The 17837-nt window shown below is 54.1% G+C and overlaps 1 protein-coding gene across 3 annotated transcripts in view; it reads left to right on the top strand.

Annotated features, from left to right (window-relative positions):
• DVL3 (dishevelled segment polarity protein 3) overlaps positions 1 to 17837 on the top strand; it is a 74933-nt gene that overhangs the window by 27648 nt on the left and 29448 nt on the right. For all 3 annotated transcript variants that reach the window (XM_075570876.1, XM_075570875.1, XM_075570877.1), the window contains exons 2-4: positions 4206 to 4275; positions 8946 to 9067; positions 10391 to 10497. In XM_075570876.1, coding sequence (XP_075426991.1) covers positions 4206 to 4275; positions 8946 to 9067; positions 10391 to 10497 — 299 coding nt within the window. The remainder of the gene's footprint in view (positions 1 to 4205; positions 4276 to 8945; positions 9068 to 10390; positions 10498 to 17837) is intronic.

Below are 17837 nucleotides of genomic sequence, written 5' to 3'. Positions count from 1 at the left end.
CCCGGGAGCAGGGAGAGGCACACGGGCTGAGGTGAGACTTTCCCGGGAGCAGGGAGAGTCACACGGGCTTAGTGGAGACCTTCCCGGGAGCAGGGAGAGGCACACGGGCTGAGGTGAGACCTTCCCGGGAGCGAGGAGAGTCACACGGAGACCTTTCCAGGAGCGGGGAGAGTCACGGGCTTAGGCGAGACCTTCCCGGGAGCGGGGAGAGTCACGCGGGCTGAGGGGAGACCTTCCCGGGAGCGGGGGAGAGTCACGGGCTTAGGTGAGACCTTCCCGGGAGCGGGGAGAGTCACACTGGCCGGGGCGAGACCTTCCCGGGAGCCTGAGTGGGAGAGGCACAAGGGCCGGGTGAGACCTTCCCGGGAGCCAGAGCACGAGACACACGGGCTGGGTGACACCTTCCCAGGAGCCAGAGCGGGAGAGTCACATAGCCCGAGGCGAGATCTTCCCGGGAGCCAGAGAGTGAGAGAGACGAGGTGAGACCATCTCGTGAGCCGGAGTGTGAGAGACGAGGCTAGAGCGTGAGAGGGGCGCGGGCCGAGACCTTCCCGGGAGCTAGAACGTGAGAGGGGCACGAGGCGAGACCTTCCCGGGAACGGGAGTCTCAACCGGGCTGAGGCGAGACATTCCCGGGAGCCAGAGCAGGAGAGAAACGAGGCTTGACTTCCCCTGGAGCACCATGATGATACCGAGTATCTTTATACACTACCAGGGAAATACATATGCTGCATTATGTATTAATTCTGGGTGTCACCAAATACTTCTAAACCTTGAAAACTTGTCAAGGAGAAAATCTAACGTCCACAGTCCAGCAATGTGACCCTTGCCAGGTGAGCCATGTTGATTGTGTGACACAGGAGCATTCTTCGTAAAGTAATTAGAAAGCCGGTGCTGATATGCTTGAATTCAGTGGATCGGACGAGAAGGGAAACCTAAAGGAATTTCATTTTTGGCAGGCTGCAAATAGGTAAGATATTTACGTTACCGGCAATTATCAGAATAAGAGGTTGTTTGCAAAATGTCTCCCTGCTTTGTGGCACTGCCCCTTTATATGCTGTGTGCCATGTAATACCGAGGCACAGGGTGGCAGCAGTAAGTGGTGCATAGAGATTAATAAGACTTTATACACCCAGGGGAAAACCCCAGGACCAGGGGGGCTCAACCCAAGTCCTCAAGCCCCCCCCCCCCAAACAGGTCAGGTTTTCAGGATATCTCGGCTTCAGCACAGGTGGCTCAATCATTCCCTGCTTCAGCACTGGTGGCTCAATCAGTCCCTGCTTCAGCACTGGTGGCTCCATCAGTCCCTGCTTCAGCACAGGTGGCTCCATCAGTCCCTGCTTCAGTTGACCCCTCTCCACTTGATTCTGCTAGGCTATCTCCTATCATAGGGGTGCAAGTTGCTATACTTGGTTTCGTAACATGTATTACAGCTCCGTTTCACACCGGGATGTTCCAGCAATACCCAATGTATGATATATGACATTATATCTTTGGACAACTAACTCTGCAGCACTCGTCATTTGGGGGGCCACTCACCCCATTCTTTTCCCTGCTTCAGCACAGGTGGCTCAATCAGAGGCTCAGTTTTCGACTGAGCCACCTGTGCTATCCTGAAAAGCTGACTTGTTGGGGGAGTTGAGCACCCCTGCCCTAGTCCATCACCCCCAGCACTGAGCGGGCAGGTACCTGGCACAGTAACGTTACTCCTGCAGGAGACACAATGCAGCACAGCTGGAAATACAGTCTATTTTAGGAATGGCCAGTGTAAGCAATGGGCTTAGTGTGGGAGCGGCACAGCACCCTCCCAGCTGCAGCCGCCGCGCTGTTATTCCTTCTCGCAGTGGGACCGGATACACGGTGACACCAGCACTGTGCCGCCTGGCAGAGGAGATCAGTCTCCTGCTGTGTGCTCTGACCTGACCGTATGGTTGGTGAGGACACTGCCTGGGTGTAAAATCTCCTCACAGCAGCATGAGGGCTGCACGTTCTGGAGCTCCTGTTACCCACAGCCCTACCACACACATTCTGGCTGCATCCACGGGTGCTCTGGGTGCTTCTGTATCTCCCCCAAAAGTTTTGTTGTTGAAATGTTTCCCCTTATCCCATCCTCTCGCAATCAATTTAGTCCACCCACACAGCACGCGCTCCCTCTCTGCAAGCTTCCCCTCTCCCCCTGTGCAAGCTCCCCCTCTGCACGCTCCCCCTCTGCACACTCCCCCCTCTGCATGCTCCCCCTCTCCCCCCTCTGCACGCTCCCCCTCTCCCCCCTCTGCACGCTCCCCCTCTCCCCCCTCTGCACGCTCCCCCTCTCCCCCCTCTGCACGCTCCCCCTCTCCCCCCTCTGCACGCTCACCCTCTCCCCCCTCTGCACGCTCACCCTCTCCCCCCTCTGCACGCTCACCCTCTCCCCCCTCTGCACGCTCACCCTCTCCCCCCTCTGCACGCTCACCCTCTCCCCCCTCTGCACGCTTCCCTCTCCCCCCTCTGCACGCTTCCCCCTCTGCACGCTCCCCCTCTCCCCCCTCTGCACGCTCCCCCTCTCCCCCCTCTGCACGCTCCCCCTCTCCCCCCTCTGCACGCTCCCCCTCTCCCCCTCTGCACGCTCCCACTCTCCCCCCTCTGCACGCTCCCCCTCTCCCTCCTCTGCCCGCTCACGCTCTCCCCCCTCTGCACGCTCACCCTCTCCCCCCTCTGCACGCTCACCCTCTCCCCCCTCTGCACGCTCACCCTCTCCCCCCTCTGCACGCTCACCCTCTCCCCCCTCTGCACGCTCACCCTCTCCCCCCTCTCCACGCTTCCCTCTCCCCCCTCTCCACGCTTCCCTCTCCCCTTCTGCACGCTTCCCTCTGCACGCTCCTCCTCTCCCCCTCTGCACGCTCCCCCTCTCCCCCTCTGCACGCTCCCCTCTGCACGCTCCCCCTCTCCCCCCTCTGCACGCTCCCCCTCTCCGTCCGCTGCACGCTCCCCCTCTCCCTGTCCGCTGCACGCTCCCCCTCTCCCCCCTGCACGCTCCCCCTCTCCCCCCTCTGCACGCTCCCCCTCTCCCCCCTCTGCACGCTCCCCCTCTCCCCCCTCTGCACGCTCCCCCTCTCCCCCTTCTGCACGCTCCCCCTCTCCCCGCTCTGCACGCTCCCCCTCTCCCCGCTCTGCACGCTCCCTCCCCCTCTGCACGCTCCCTCTCCCCTTCTGCACGCTCCCTCTCCCCTTCTGCACGCTCCCTCTCTCCCCCACCCTCCCCCTCTGCACGCTCCCCCCTCTGCACGCTCCCTCTCTCCCCCCTCTGCACGCTCCCTCTCTCCCCCTCAGCACGCTCCCCCCCAGTGTTGCTTTCCCAAGTTCTTTGGTCGCCGGCGGTATCCTGCTTGGCGCATTACACTGCGCGCAGTCCCCTGTACTGTCACGTAGGTTTCCACAGCTGTGCCAGCCGTTATTGCCCTGAGTAATATTCCCTGTGCAGAGCTCCACTCACAATTAGCGCTCTGTCAATAATCCGTTTTCACTGCTCCCTTATCCAAACAGGATTTATGGCCCCGCTCTTCGCCTGCACTGGAGGCGGCCGCTCTGTCTGGGAACTTGCATTCCCCCAAAAGCAGAGAGTTTGTGTTTGTGCGAATGTGGTGCCCCCCCTGCTGTGCCGGCAGCTGTTCTGGGGACACCCACAGCGCAGCATTGTGTGCGTTACACGACCAGGTCACACCCTGCCACTGTGAAATCGGCCTAATGTGTAAAGTGTTGTGACTGTGAGGGTGACAGGTCTGTGACACAGGACTCTCCCCGCGATATAACCCCAATACTTCCCTTGACATACTCCCTGTACTTGTCTGGAACCGTTTCCCGGGGCTGGTTCTGGCACCGTTTCCCAGGGCTGGTTCTGGAACCGTTTCCCAGGGCTGGTTCTGGAACCGTTCCCCTGGGCTGGTTCTGGAACCGTTTCCCGGGGCTGGTTCTGGAACCGTTTCCCGGGGCTGGTTCTGGAACCGTTTCCCGGGGCTGGTTCTGGAACCGTTTCCCGGGGCTGGTTCTGGAACCGTTTCCCGGGGCTGGTTCTGGAACCGTTTCCCGGGGCTGGTTCTGGAACCGTTTCCCGGGGCTGGTTCTGGAACCGTTTCCCGGGGCTGGTTGTGGACGGCTCCGATATCCCTGCTGTTTGTGTCGGTGGGACCCAGTCTTCGTTGTATAGTAACGTTCTCCCTCTCTTTCAGGGTGGTGAAAGAAGAGATTTCTGACGACAATGCCAAGCTCCCGTGTTTTAACGGAAGAGTCGTGTGCTGGGTGAGTTCCTCCGGAGCGGGGTACAGCGAGGAAAACGCGGTGGCTGCTTAAGCCGAGAGTGTATGCCGGGGTTGCGTTGGGACGTCTGACCGAACAGGAAAATGCGCACATACAGTGAGATCCGAATCCCCTTGTCATATCCTGCACACAATGCGTTCGCTACGTGACAGCTCGATAATGCTGGGACGTGAAATCGGAGGCCGTGGGAGACCACGGACATCTGTGGTTGGAATCAGGAGCACATTCCATCAGTAATGCTAATAAACCGCGCCGATGGCGCCCAGGCGCGGGCGGCGCTGTATTATGGGGTTCAGCTCTTCCTGTTCAGCTCTTCCTGCAGTATGTAGCTGGCACCTCAGGCAGCAAAAGGGTTAAAATACTTGTAAGGCCCCCTACTCCCCCTCTCCTGCCATCTTTGCAGCCCCCCCCCTGCTCACTCGCACAGGCCGCAGGGGGTCTGATTGTTTTCCAGATTAAGGCTCTTGATCTGCTCCCCTCCTCTGTGCTCCTCCTCTCCCCTCCACTTCCCTTCCCCACCCCCTTCTCTCCCGCTCCTCTTCACTTCCCCTCCCCCTTCTCTCCCCTTCCCCCTCTCCTCCTCCTCCGCTCCCCCTCTCCCTCTCCCTTCCGTTCCTCCTCCGCTCCCCCTGCTCTCCTCCTCTCATCTTCCATTCCTCCTCCGCTCCCCCTGCTCTCCTCCCTCTCCCTTCCATTCCCCCTCTTCTCCTCTGCTCCTCCTCCTCTCTCCCCTTCCGCTCCCCCTCTTCTCCTCCGCTCCTCCTCCTCTCTCCCCTTCCGCTCCCCCTCTTCTCCTCCGCTCCCCCTCTTCTCCTCCTCCGCTCCCCCTCTTCTCCTGCTCCGCTCCCCCTCTTCTCCTCCTCCCCTCCCCCTCTTCTCCTCCGCTCCCCTCCCCCTCTTCTCCTCCGCTCCCCCTCTTTTCCTCCTCCGCTCCCCCTCTTCTCCTCCTCCGCTCCCCCTCTTCTCATCCTCCGCTGCTCCTCCGCTCCCCCTCTTCTCATTCTCCGCTCCCCCTCTTCTCCTCCGCTCCCCCTCTTCTCCTCCGCTCCCCCTCTTCTCCTCCACTCCCCCTCTTCTCCTCCGCTCCCCCTCTTCTCCTCCTCCGCTCCCCTCTTCTCCTCCTCCGCTCCCCCTCTTCTCCTCCTCCGCTCCCCCTCTTCTCCTCCTCCGCTCCCCCCTCTTCTCCTACTCTTCTCCTCCTCCGCTCCCCCTCTTCTCCTCCTCCGCTCCCCCTCTTCTCCTCCTCCGCTCCCCCTCTTCTCCTCCTCCGCTCCCCCTCTTCTCCTCCTCCGCTCCCCCTCTTCTCCTCCGCTCCCCCTCTTCTCCTCCTCCGCCCCTCTTCTCCTCCTCCGCCCCTCTTCTCCTCCTCCGCTCCCCCTCTTCTCCTCCTCTTCTCCTCCTCCGCTCCCCCTCTTCTCCTCCGCTCCCCCTCTTCTCATCCTCCGCTCCCCCTCTTCTCATCCTCCGCTGCTCCTCCGCTCCCCTCTTCTCATTCTCCGCTCCTTCTCTTCTCCTTCTCCGCTCCCCCTCTTCTCCTTCTCCGCTCCCCCTCTTCTCTCCGCTCCCCCTCTTCTCCTCCTCCGCTCCCCCTCTTCTCCCCCTCCGCTCCCCCTCTTCTCCCCCTCCGCTCCCCCTCTTCTCCCCCTCCGCTCCCCCTCTTCTCCTCCTCCGCTCCCCCTCTTCTCCTCCTCCGCTCCCCTCTTCTCCTCCTCCGCTCCCCCTCTTCTCCCCCTCCGCTCCCCCTCCGCTCCCCCTCCCCTCCTCCCCCCCAGTGCAGTGCGTTGATGCACGCGGTGCTCCTGTTAGCCCCAGCTCTGCCTCCTCCCTCCTGTCACCTCGCAGGTCACTTGGGGTAATTTGGTTTATCTGCAGTTCCCCCACCTGACCCCCTCTCTCAGGAGGCCTCACAACAGGGACAGGGGGGGGGGGGGAAGCAGCCCCATTGTTTACAGGCCAGACGTCCTCCGTGCCAAAATATTTGGTCAATGAGGTCAGGTGAACAGGGTATGATCTGGAGGAGTCAGCAGCCGTCCTGAGACCACTTACCAGCCACGGCTGCGAGCCACATCCTGTGTGTGGTGACCGTACACGTGGATCCAGACTTACTCTCCTCGGTTCCGGTGCGGCGGCAGATACCGCAGCCCATAGAACAGGAAGCTGGGGGTCCCACTCAAAAGCCCCTCCAGTGTTAATCCTTCCGAGGCACAAACGTTACTGTCCTCGTGGCCGCCGTTTCTGCGTCCCAACTCTAATAATAACCGTGCTGTGTAATGATACCCACTCCCACTTAGATTGTCAGCTCTCTGGGTTTGGGATCTCCTTGTGCCCGGTTTTCTGTTATTGTATTATGATTCCCTATACAGTAGTGTCTCTTGTCAAGGCGCTGTGGTGCGCTGCGTTCTCATGGGGACACCCACGGGCACAGTACAGAGTTTCACCACATGGTGGCAGCAAATTGTTTGACATCAATCCTGAGCGAGATGATGATGATGGTAACTTTATATAGCGCTATTCTCCCAATTGGACTCGAAGCTTCACTGTTGCAAAAAGGGAAGAAGAAAACATTTAAAGTTATAAACAAGACCAAACAAGGAAAGATACAATACAGGGTGGGACGGTGCTGTAGCCATTAAATGCCGGATAGGTTGTGGTTCATTCATTAAATTCCCGGGTAAACAGATAGGTCCTGAGCCTCTTATTCCCAGAGCGGGGGTCTCTCGGGCTGTACGAGGCAGACTGTTCCAGAGAGTGGGAGCAGCGTGGCTAAGAGCTCGGGCGCCAGAGGAAGTCACGGGGATTCTGGGAACTGTTAGGAGTCGTTCACCTGCAGATGGGAGTGAGAGAATGGGAGTGCAGGGAACTAGAAGCTCTCAGATAACTGAGACCCTGGGAATGTATCCTATGAATGTAACAAGACAATCAGGCAGCCAGTGCAGACATCGGAGAACAGGTGGTGTGGCATGAACGGGTCTGGTTAGTTACCCAGAAAGAACAAGAACAAAATAGGTACTGGAAGCTGCTGGATCTCTGCACCAGCTGCAGGCGGCGCTGCTCTTTTTCCGGAAGACCCAGGTAGAGAGCGTTCAGGCGTGAGGACACAAAGGCATGGACAACGTAGTAACATTCTCGATGGGGGTGGGGGGGATTAAGTGCTTAATCCTGGCTATGTTCTTTAGGTGGAATAATGAAGATTTGACCACGGCTGACACCGGATGTTTAAGGGTCAAGTCACAGTCAAGGACAACACCGAGATTCCGCACACGGACAGAGTTTAGCAGATGGGAGCCCCCAAGTTTAAGGCCAGTGTGTTGTCGTTGCTTCAGTCTTGTTGTCTTCCGACGATGAGCCTCCACCATGAGCACTCCTGTCTTATCAGGATTTAACCTCAACCAACAGGCCCTCATCCACTCAAGGAGCTCAGATAAACATCTACTGATGGTTGATAATTGGTCATTAGTGCCTGGTGCAAAGGACAAGTAGAGTTGAGTGTCATCTGCATAGCAGGGATATCCCAGGACATGTCGTCTGATGTCACCCAGTGGCCACATGTACACTGCAAACAACATGGGAGATAGGACAGAACCCTGCGGCACTCCACATGACGGGCACGGGTGCAGAGGAGGACACTCCTGAAGATACTCTCTGTGACCTGCCAGTGAGAGAGGATCGGTACCAGCTGAGAACTGTGCCACCCAGTCCACAGAGATCCTTCAGGCGCTCCATTAAGATCCCATGGTCAACAGTATCAAATGCTGCAGAGAGGTCAAGGAGTGCTAGGATCGAACACTCGCCTCTGTCTCTCGCCACCAGGAGATCATTTAGCCCCCGAACCAGAGCTGTTACACTACTGTGCCGTCTTCTGAACCCTGACTGGAAGGGGTCATACATATCATGGGGTGATATACGGCTTTCCAGTTGGGTGGCAACTACTTTTTCAATAACCTTCCCTAGGAAAGGAAGGTTTGATACAGCCCAGTAATTAGCCGTGCAACCCGGGTCCAATCAGTGTTTTTTTTGTTTTTTTTTTAAATATATAGAGTGACAGTGAGCGCTGTTGCGTCACACACACACGGTGAGCACTGTTGGGTCACACACACGGTAAGCGCTGTTGTGTCACACACACACGGTGAGCACTGTTGGGTCACACACACGGTAAGCGCTGTTGTGTCACACACACACGGTGAGCGCTGTTGGGCCACTCACACACACGGTGAGCGCTGTTGGGCCACTCACACACACGGTGAGCGCTGTTGGGCCACTCACACACACGGTGAGCGCTGTTGGGCCACTCACACACACACACGGTGAGCGCTGTTGGGCCACTCACACACACGGTGAGCGCTGTTGGGCACTCACACACACGGTGAGCGCTGTTGGGTCACACACACACGGTGAGCACTGTTGGGTCACACACACGGTGAGCGCTGTTGGGCCACTCACACACGGTGAGCGCTGTTGGGCCACTCACACACACGGTGAGCGCTGTTGGGCCACTCACACACACGGTGAGCGCTGTTGGGTCACACACACGGTGAGCGCTGTTGGGTCACACACACACACGGTGAGCACTGTTGTGTCACAGTGGATACTGATGGATGTGTTGTGGTTTCTGCCTCTCTCCTATCTAACCTCGCCCTATCTCCTCCCGATAGCTCGTATCTGCTGAAGGGTCGCAGTCGGATGCAGGCTCAGTTTGTGCTGATAACCAGTCCGATTTGCCTCTCCCAGTTGAGAGGACTGGGGGGATCGGAGACTCGCGGCCCCCCTCTTTTCAGTAAGTGTCATATTGTCAGATCTTTATTTTTTCACATTTTTTGTAACACGCTCACGAAGGAACTCGGTGCTAAAGCTCGTTTAAGAACCTAAGAAGGACATGCATACCAGACCTACAACTGAGACCTACCTTTACTTCTGATTTCCTCTGTGTTACTCTCTCTCTCTCGCTTCCCCGTCTCTCTCTCTCTCTCTCTCTCTCTCTCTCTTCCCTGTCTCTCTCTATCTCTCTCTCCCCTGTCTCTCTCTATCTCTCTCTCCCCGTCTCTCTCTATCTCTCTCTTCCCCGTCTCTCTCTCTCTTCCCCGTCTCTCTCTGTCTCTCTCTCCCTTCCCCGTCTCTCTCTGTCTCTCCCCCTCCCCCCCCTCTCTCTCTCTCTATCCTCTCCCCCCCTCTCTCTCTCTCCCCCTCTCCCCCCCCCTCTCTCTCTCTTTCCCCTCTCCCCCCCCTCTCTCTCTCTTTCCCCCTCTCCCCCCCCCTCTCTCTCTTTCCCCCCCCCCCCTCTCTCTCTTCCCCCCACCCCCCCCCTCTCTCTCTTCCCCCCACTCATTGGTTATCTGTGTGTGTACAAATCTGTATATCTATATATGTATATCCATGTATGCATCCGTAGTACAATATTATACCAATAAATAACTATATGCATGTATGTGCCTGTATTTATATACACATACAGGTATTGCAGTGAGTAATGCGTGTGCCTGTATTTATATACACACACCAGTATACATTTATTGCAGTGAGTTATGTATGTGCCTGTATATACACACACAGGTATACAGGTATTGCAGTGAGTAATGTGTATATACACACACTGGTTTATAGGTATTGCAGTGACTAATGTGTATATACACACACTGGTATATAGGTATTGCAGTGAGTTATATATGTGCTTTTATGTACACACTCGGGTATATAGGTATTGCAGTGAGTAATGTATGTGCTTGTATTTATACACACACTGGTATATAGGTATTGCAGTGAGTTATATATGTGCTTTTATGTACACACTCGGGTATATAGGTATTGCAGTGAGTAATGTATGTGCTTGTATTTATACACACACTGGTATATAGGTATTGCAGTGAGTTATATATGTGCTTTTATGTACACACTCGGGTATATAGGTATTGCAGTGAGTAATGTATGTGCTTGTATTTATACACACACTGGTATATAGGTATTGCTGAGAGTTATGCATGTGCCTCTATGTACACACAGGTATACAGGTATTTCAGTGAGTAATGTATGTGCCGGTATGAACACACAGGTACACGGGTATATATGTAGCTGATCTCCCCCTCTGACCTCTCTTTCCGTGCAGCCCAAACACTCGGGGCAGCCAGGAGAACCTCGACAATGAGACCGAGACTGACTCTGTGGTATCAGCGCAGCGAGAGCGGCCGCGGAGAAAAGAGACGTCTGAACACGGTGAGAGAGCGCAGCTCGGGCGGGAGAGGAGGGACCCAAACTAGATAAAATAGCGGAGATATGTGAATGAAATGCGCTGACGTTGATTCCATTCTTTTTAACTTATAAGTAGAAGAATTGTCTAGGCTCCTTCTGTGAACTTTACGGAAGAATTGGGAATTCGATTTACCGGCAGGATTTCTAGTTCTTTGGGTTCCAGTATTCAGATATTGTTCATCACATTTATTCACTATTTTTTTTTATTGATTCACTTCTCGTGTGTGTGTGTGTGTGTGTGTGTGTGTGTGTGCGCTCCTTACTGTAACTCTGTTAAAACAGCTTAATAACACAAAGAAAGGCACGAGGGCCTGCACTCACAAAAGTAGCATACTTGCGTGTCGGGGAGATGATCCTCTGCTGCATCAGACGTCCCGCTGTGGATGGGATGTAGATCGGCACCGGTACACCGACCGGACGACAGATATCTACTGGAGGAACACCGCAAGGGCAATCCGGGCAACGATGGACAGTCCGTCTGAAATGCCCACTGGAAAAGTAATCCGGCGGTGTTCCGCGTCTGGAGCTGAGCGAGATCCTGCCTCTCGCAAAAATCTCTAACCGCACATCAGCTGGTACGTGGGCGCCTGTCCACGTCCCAACGCGTTTCATCACGTGGGTAACTTCATCAGGGTGAATGATTTGGATAGTCCGTGGTGGGGGTTTACCCACGGTTGCCTAGTCAGTGTATTCTATTGCTTAGCAATCAACTAGCACAGAAGGAAACATTGCAAGTCCACACTAATTACATTGTAAGAAGCCTACAATGCAACATTTGTATGAATACAACCTACAAAGGGATCCGCACAATATGACCATGCTTGATTCAATAAAAAAACATTTAATATATTATAATATATATTGTTGGAATGAGCAATTAAAAAAAGAATAAAAATTAAATCAACATGTTAAATTGAACCACACACAAATAAATACATATGTGATACACCCCACATGCAGACCTACAAGCAGGTGAGCTAATGTGACCTATCAATGATGGGGTTAATTTATGCAATCCATTGCATAGATGGAGAAAAGTTCAGAGACCGAAACTGGTAATTGAGGCAAATAAGAAATGTCCCTCCAGATTATTAATCCTGAATGCCTGTGTCCATGCATTTGTTTAAACCAGATGGTGATAATGTGCCCATATTATAAATACAAAACGATTCATGAATGCACAGGCATTTGAGCCTAACCGCTCCTAATTTGGAAGCAGGGATAGATTCCTATCCTACAATTCTAAGACTGACCGGGTCACTAGAACGACAAGATAAAAAAATGTGCTGACGTATTTTCTAGTTACTTGGATTCCAGTGTTTAGATTTTATTCTTAGACACTATATCAATACATTTCACTGTAATATATTTAGTTTCTCACATTTATTCACTATACTCTCGTTCACTTCTCATTTCTCATATTTACGGTATTGTGTGTGTGTGTGTGTGTGTGTGTGTGTGTCAATCATCTTCATCCCGTGTCTCCCCACTGCTGGATGAAGCCTCCCCAGGGATCTCCCAGGTACTGCGGTTACAGCCTCTTCTCCATGTTGCTCCAACGCATTTTCTGATTTCATCCATCTTACTACTGATCGTTTTGTCTTTGTCCAACGATGGTCATTTCTTCTTGTGATATGACTGGCCCGTCGCCATTTTAATTTCTTCACCCTTGTGATGAAGTCACCGACTTTTGTTTAGTTTCGAACCCATTCGTTCCTCTTTCTGTCTCTTCGGGTAAGGCCCAGCATGCATCTCTCCATACGTCGGGTAATACCCAGCATGCATCTCTCCATACTTCTTTGAGATGTCTTAAGTTTCTGAATTGTCTTCGCATTTAGGGTCCAAGTGTCACATACATACGTGAGCGCGGGCAGAATACACTGGTTGAAAGCCTTCCCTCTTTAGGCGCAGTTGAAGGTTTCCTTTAAAGATTGTCCTGTTTCTTCCACGAGCCTCCAGCCCATCTTCATTCTCCTGTTGATTTAATTCAGAAGGTTCCCACCCATTGTTACTCGCCGGCCAAGGTCGACATAGTCTTCCACTTCTAGTTTTATTACATTTATTTTGAACTTTGTAGAGATGACACATTTGTTTAACATCACTTTGCTCTTGCTGAGATTAATATGGAGGCCACTTTCTTACTGGCTTCGGCAAGTTCTCCCATTTGTTGCTGGAGGTCTTCTGGATTTGGGTAAAAAAAATAAGCTGTAATCTGCAAATCGTAGGGGACTGGCGAATACACCGTTGATTTTGATGGCCTTTTCTTCCCAACGCAATGTTTTGAACAATTTTTCCAGTGTTGATGTGAAAAGCTTTGGTGACACGGCGTCTCCCTGCCGCACTCCCTTACCGATCCTGGTGACACGGTGTCTCCCTGCCGCACTCCCTTACTGATCCTGGTGACACGGCGTCTCCTGTCGCACTCCCTTACTGATCCTGGTGACATGGTGTCTCCCTGCCAAACTCCCTTACTGATCCTGGTGACACGGCGTCTCCTGCCGCACTCCCTTACTGATCCTGGTGACACGGCGTCTCCCTGCCGCACTCCCGTACTGATCCTGGTGACACGGTGTCTCCCTGTCCACTTCCTTACTGATCTTGGTGACACGGCGTCTCCCTGCCGCACTCCCTTACCGATCCTGGTGACACTGTGTCTCCCTGCCGCACTCCCGTACTGATCCTGGTGACACGGCGTCTCCCTGCCGCACTCCCTTACCGATCCTGGTGACACGGTGTCTCCCTTCCGCACTCCCTTACTGATCCTGGTGACACGGTGTCTCCCTGCCGCACTCCCTTACCGATCCTTATCTCGCTCGTATCTTCATGTAATCTAATGGTCGACGTGGCATTATCGTAAATGTTCCTGATAATATCAATTTACACAACCTCAGCACTGTGTTTCCTTAATGCATTTAGAGACACGGAGGTGTAGACAAAGTCAAATGCTTCATCGTAATCTATGAATCCTAAACCGAGTGGGAGAGCGTGTTCATTACTTCGGAAATCGCTTCTTGTACGGCTTGGATGTGGTCCATTGTGCCATATCCACTGCGCCATCCCGCTTGTTCTCTACCCTGGGCAAAGTCCCGGGCCTGGTGCCGCAGATTTAGCGAGTATCTTGGTAAAAATCTTGTGGTTGGAAAGTAGACTGATGGGTCTGTAGTTCTTGGGGTCGTCGTTGTCTCCATTCCTGTGGATGAGGATAACTGGTATTGCTCCATTGTTCTGGAACGTTCCTGTTCTTCAAGCAGCTGTTCTGCAAGGATTTGCTCTACTTCTTCCCCAGCTGCTTTCGAGATTTCCGCTGTAGTTCCATCTTCCCCGGGAGCCTTCCCGTTCTTCGTGGCTTCCGTTGCTTTTGCCACTTCTGGAAGGACGCGTGGACACGTCATGGATTCTTCTGGCTGTTTCTCTGCTGGATTATTCTCCGGGTTATCTGTGGTCTCGTACAATGTGATGTACAAGTGAACGACTCTTTTTATGATAAACTAGCTGATATACCCGGCGTTGCCCGGGATGTAATTTTGAGGGGCGGGCGACAGGGTTGGGCTTCCCCCCCTTGACAGCTAGGTGGGTGACTCAGTTGACTGAGTGTGTGGGTGGATGGGTGACTAAGTGGGTGGGTGGGTCGGTGACTGAGTGGGTGGGTGGGTCGGTGACTGGGTGGGTGGATGGGTGATTGAGTGGGTGGGTAGGTCGGTGACTGAGTGGGTGGGTGGATGGGTGACTGAGTGGGTGGTGTGATGGGTGACTGAGTGGGTGGGTGGGTCGGTGACTGAGTGGGTGGGTCATAAATGCTCAGCCCTTTTATTGTTGCTCCATCGCCTTGTTTGTGGGCAATGATTGCTAATCCTAAATCGCTGCTTCGTCGTCTTTAGTCTTCCTCGCCATATCACAGTCACACTCTCTTACATCTTCAGTTATACGCACGTGGCTCGTCTCGCACAGCGCTGCGCATTCACTTCTTGGGGTTGCTTCATTTCTCGTCTCCTCGATTTAATTGTTTTGTCTTCAAATATTTTCTTATCCTGTTTTTTGTTAGCGATTCCTCCATATTTTTTTTTTTCTGCGCTGTCAATTGCAATCTTCATAAATTCTTCCTAATGGTTAGTGACCGTGTCCCAGCGTTGTGAGCAAGCGCGCCAAGCAGCAAAAGGAATGAACTCCAAGTACTTAGTATTCATCATTCTGTGTCTGAGACCCTCCTGAAAAACATCGCTACTCCTACACAAATCCGTTTATTTCAAGAGGGGGACTCTGACATTTTATTTGCCATACTAAAAAGCTTTTATTATTATGATTTAATACATGCTGCCTTTGATTACTTTTATTGAAACTACCTAAGCTGCCAATCGATTCGTTCTACCATGATCGATCAGCAAAGATTCTGCTTCCAGGTTCACTAAATGGACCCTTTTTTCATTTCAATCAATCCTTGAGTCAGTGTAACTCACCAGCTACAATGTATTCTTATATTGCTAAGGTAATATTATTTATTGTTACAGTTTGCAGCTCTGACTGCTGAAAATATTGGCAACAAATTATCACAAACCGGAAAGTGTTACAAAGATCTCGCACCGCTGGGGAAAGTGTTACAAAGATCTCGCACCGCTGGGGAAAGTGTTACAAAGATCTCGCACCGCTGGGAAAGTGTTACAAAGATCTCGCAGCGCTGGGGAAAGTGTTACAAAGATCTCGCACCGCTGGGGAAGTGTTACAAAGATCTCGCACCGCTGGGGAAAGTGTTACAAAGATCTCGCACCGCTGGGGAAAGTGTTACAAAGATCTCGCACCGCTGGGGAAAGTTTTAAAAACCTTTTATAGAAGTCAAAGGATTATCGGTATATTAAAACTCATTTAAAATAACATTAAAAGTTGAATACATTTTTTTTTAATGTTTGTAAGTATTATCTAATACCACAGAACTGATTTCTTTATAAAACACACACATAGGATATTGCTTGGGTTGCTTTTTAAGAACTTTGAGCAAAACGCTTCCCTCTCCCCACGGACATAATGTTGCATGGGCAGGTTCAGTCTGCACCTGGGCGGGTATCGCAGTGTACATCGGTCTGCGAGGTCGGGTGTCGCGTCTGGGGCCTGAGGCCTGAGGCTGTGCCTGCCTGTGGGAATCAGGACCGCTCACTCTGCCTCCACTCTCCTTTAAATTGAGTCTTATGTGAGCGAGGAACAAACGAGGACAGGGAGTTTCCCCCGAAACATTCCACATTGGATTAAAAACACGGTCCTTTTGCACGTCGGAGAACTCTGGCAACCAAATAAACTTCAACTCACCTACTTAAGGGTCAGTCCCACCTAGGAACTAATGACGGGGGGGGCGCTCAGGGGGTTAGGACGTAATGACGGGGTGGCGCTCAGGGGGTTAGGACGTAATGACGGAGGGGCGCTCAGGGGGTTAGGACGTAATGACGGAGGGGCGCTCAGGGGGTTAGGACGTAATGACGGGGGGGCGCTCAGGGGGTTAGGACGTAATGACGGGGGGCGCTCAGGGGGTTAGGACGTAATGACGGAGGGGCGCTCAGGGGTTAGGACGTAATGACGGAGGGGCGCTCAGGGGGTTAGGACGTAATGACGGGGGGCGCTCGGGTTAGGACGTAATGACGGAGGGGCGCTCAGGGGGTTAGGACGTAATGACGGAGGGGCGCTCAGGGGTTAGGACGTAATGACGGGGGGCGCTCAGGGGGTTAGGACGTAATGACGGGGGGCGCTCAGGGGTTAGGACGTAATGACGGGGGGGGCGCTCAGGGGGTTAGGACGTAATGACGGGGGGGGCGCTCAGGGGGTTAGGACGTAATGACGGGGGGCGCTCAGGGAGTTAGGACGTAATGACGGGGGCGCTCAGGGGGTTAGGACGTAATGACGGGGGGCGCTCAGGGGGTTAGGACGTAATGACGGGGGGTGCTCAGGGGGTTAGGACGTAATGACGGGGGGCGCTCAGGGGTTAAGACGTAGTGACGGGGGGCGCTCAGGGGGTTAGGACGTAATGACGGGGGGCGCTCAGGGGTTAGGACGTAATGACGGGGGGCGCTCAGGGGGTTAGGACGTAATGACGGGGGGGTGCTCAGGGGGTTAGGACGTAATGACGGGGGGCGCTCAGGGGGTTAGGACGTAATGACGGGGGGGTGCTCAGGGGGTTAGGACGTAATGACGGGGGGCGCTCAGGGGGTTAGGACGTAGTGACGGGGGGGCGCTCGGGGTTATTACGTAATGACGGGGGGAGCTTAGGGGGTTAGGACGTAATGACTGAGGGGCGCTCAGGGGGTTAGGACGTAATGACGGGGGGCGCTCAGGGGGTTAGGACGTAGTGACGGGGGGGCGCTCAGGGGGTTAGGACGTAATGACGGGGGGGTGCTCAGGGGGTTAGGACGTAATGACGGGGGGCGCTCAGGGGTTAGGACGTAGTGACGGGGGGGCGCTCAGGGGGTTAGGACGTAGTGACGGGGGGGCGCTCAGGGGGTTAGGACGTAATGACGGGGGGCGCTCAGGGTGTTAGGACGTAATGACGGGGGGGCGCTCAGGGGGTTAGGACGTAATGACGGGGGGCGCTCAGGGGGTTAGGACGTAATGACGGGGGGCGCTCAGGGGGTCTAGGACGTAGTGACGGGGGGGTGCTCAGGGGGTTAGGACGTAGTGACGGGGGGCGCTCAGGGGTTAGGACGTAGTGACGGGGGGCGCTCAGGGGGTTAGGACGTAGTGACGGGGGGGTGCTCAGGGGGTTAGGACGTAATGACGGGGGGTGCTCAGGGGGTTAGGACGTAGTGACGGGGGGCGCTCAGGGGGTTAGGACGTAGTGACGGGGGGCGCTCAGGGGGTTAGGACGTAGTGACGGGGGTGCTCTCTTCTGTCTCTCTCTCTCTCTCATAAATTTGTGTCTCCTAATAGATAAATCTATGTCAGTAATTAGTAAGGTAACAAATGAGGGAGGAGTAGGTGGTATGGAACAAAGGATCCGTAGGGCTTCCCCACCCCTTCTTTGCACGGTAATTACAGCTGTTCTGTGCGGATTATCAGACAGATAATCAGGCAGTTAGTGTATACAGAGAGCTGTAGAGAGGCCCTTGTGTATAGTGTTGAGAGGTGCAGCAGTGACAGTGTTATGTGTGTGCAGATTGTATCTCCAGGAACAGACACTTTGTAACAGCAGGAACATCCAAATCACCAAGGTGGGGTCTGGCCAGTCGACTCATACACTGCGGCTGCAAGAAAGAGCTGGAGGGCAGCTGGGAAGAAGATGTGGAGGGAAAGGGCTGGGGAAGGGCTGGGGAAGGGAGAGGAGGTGGTGG

Source organism: Ascaphus truei, chromosome 14 (genome assembly GCF_040206685.1).
Source record: "Ascaphus truei isolate aAscTru1 chromosome 14, aAscTru1.hap1, whole genome shotgun sequence".
Classification (NCBI taxonomy): Eukaryota; Metazoa; Chordata; class Amphibia; order Anura; family Ascaphidae; genus Ascaphus; species Ascaphus truei.
The sequence above is the reverse complement of the archived record's forward strand: the minus strand, read 5'-3'. Positions and strand labels throughout refer to the sequence as shown.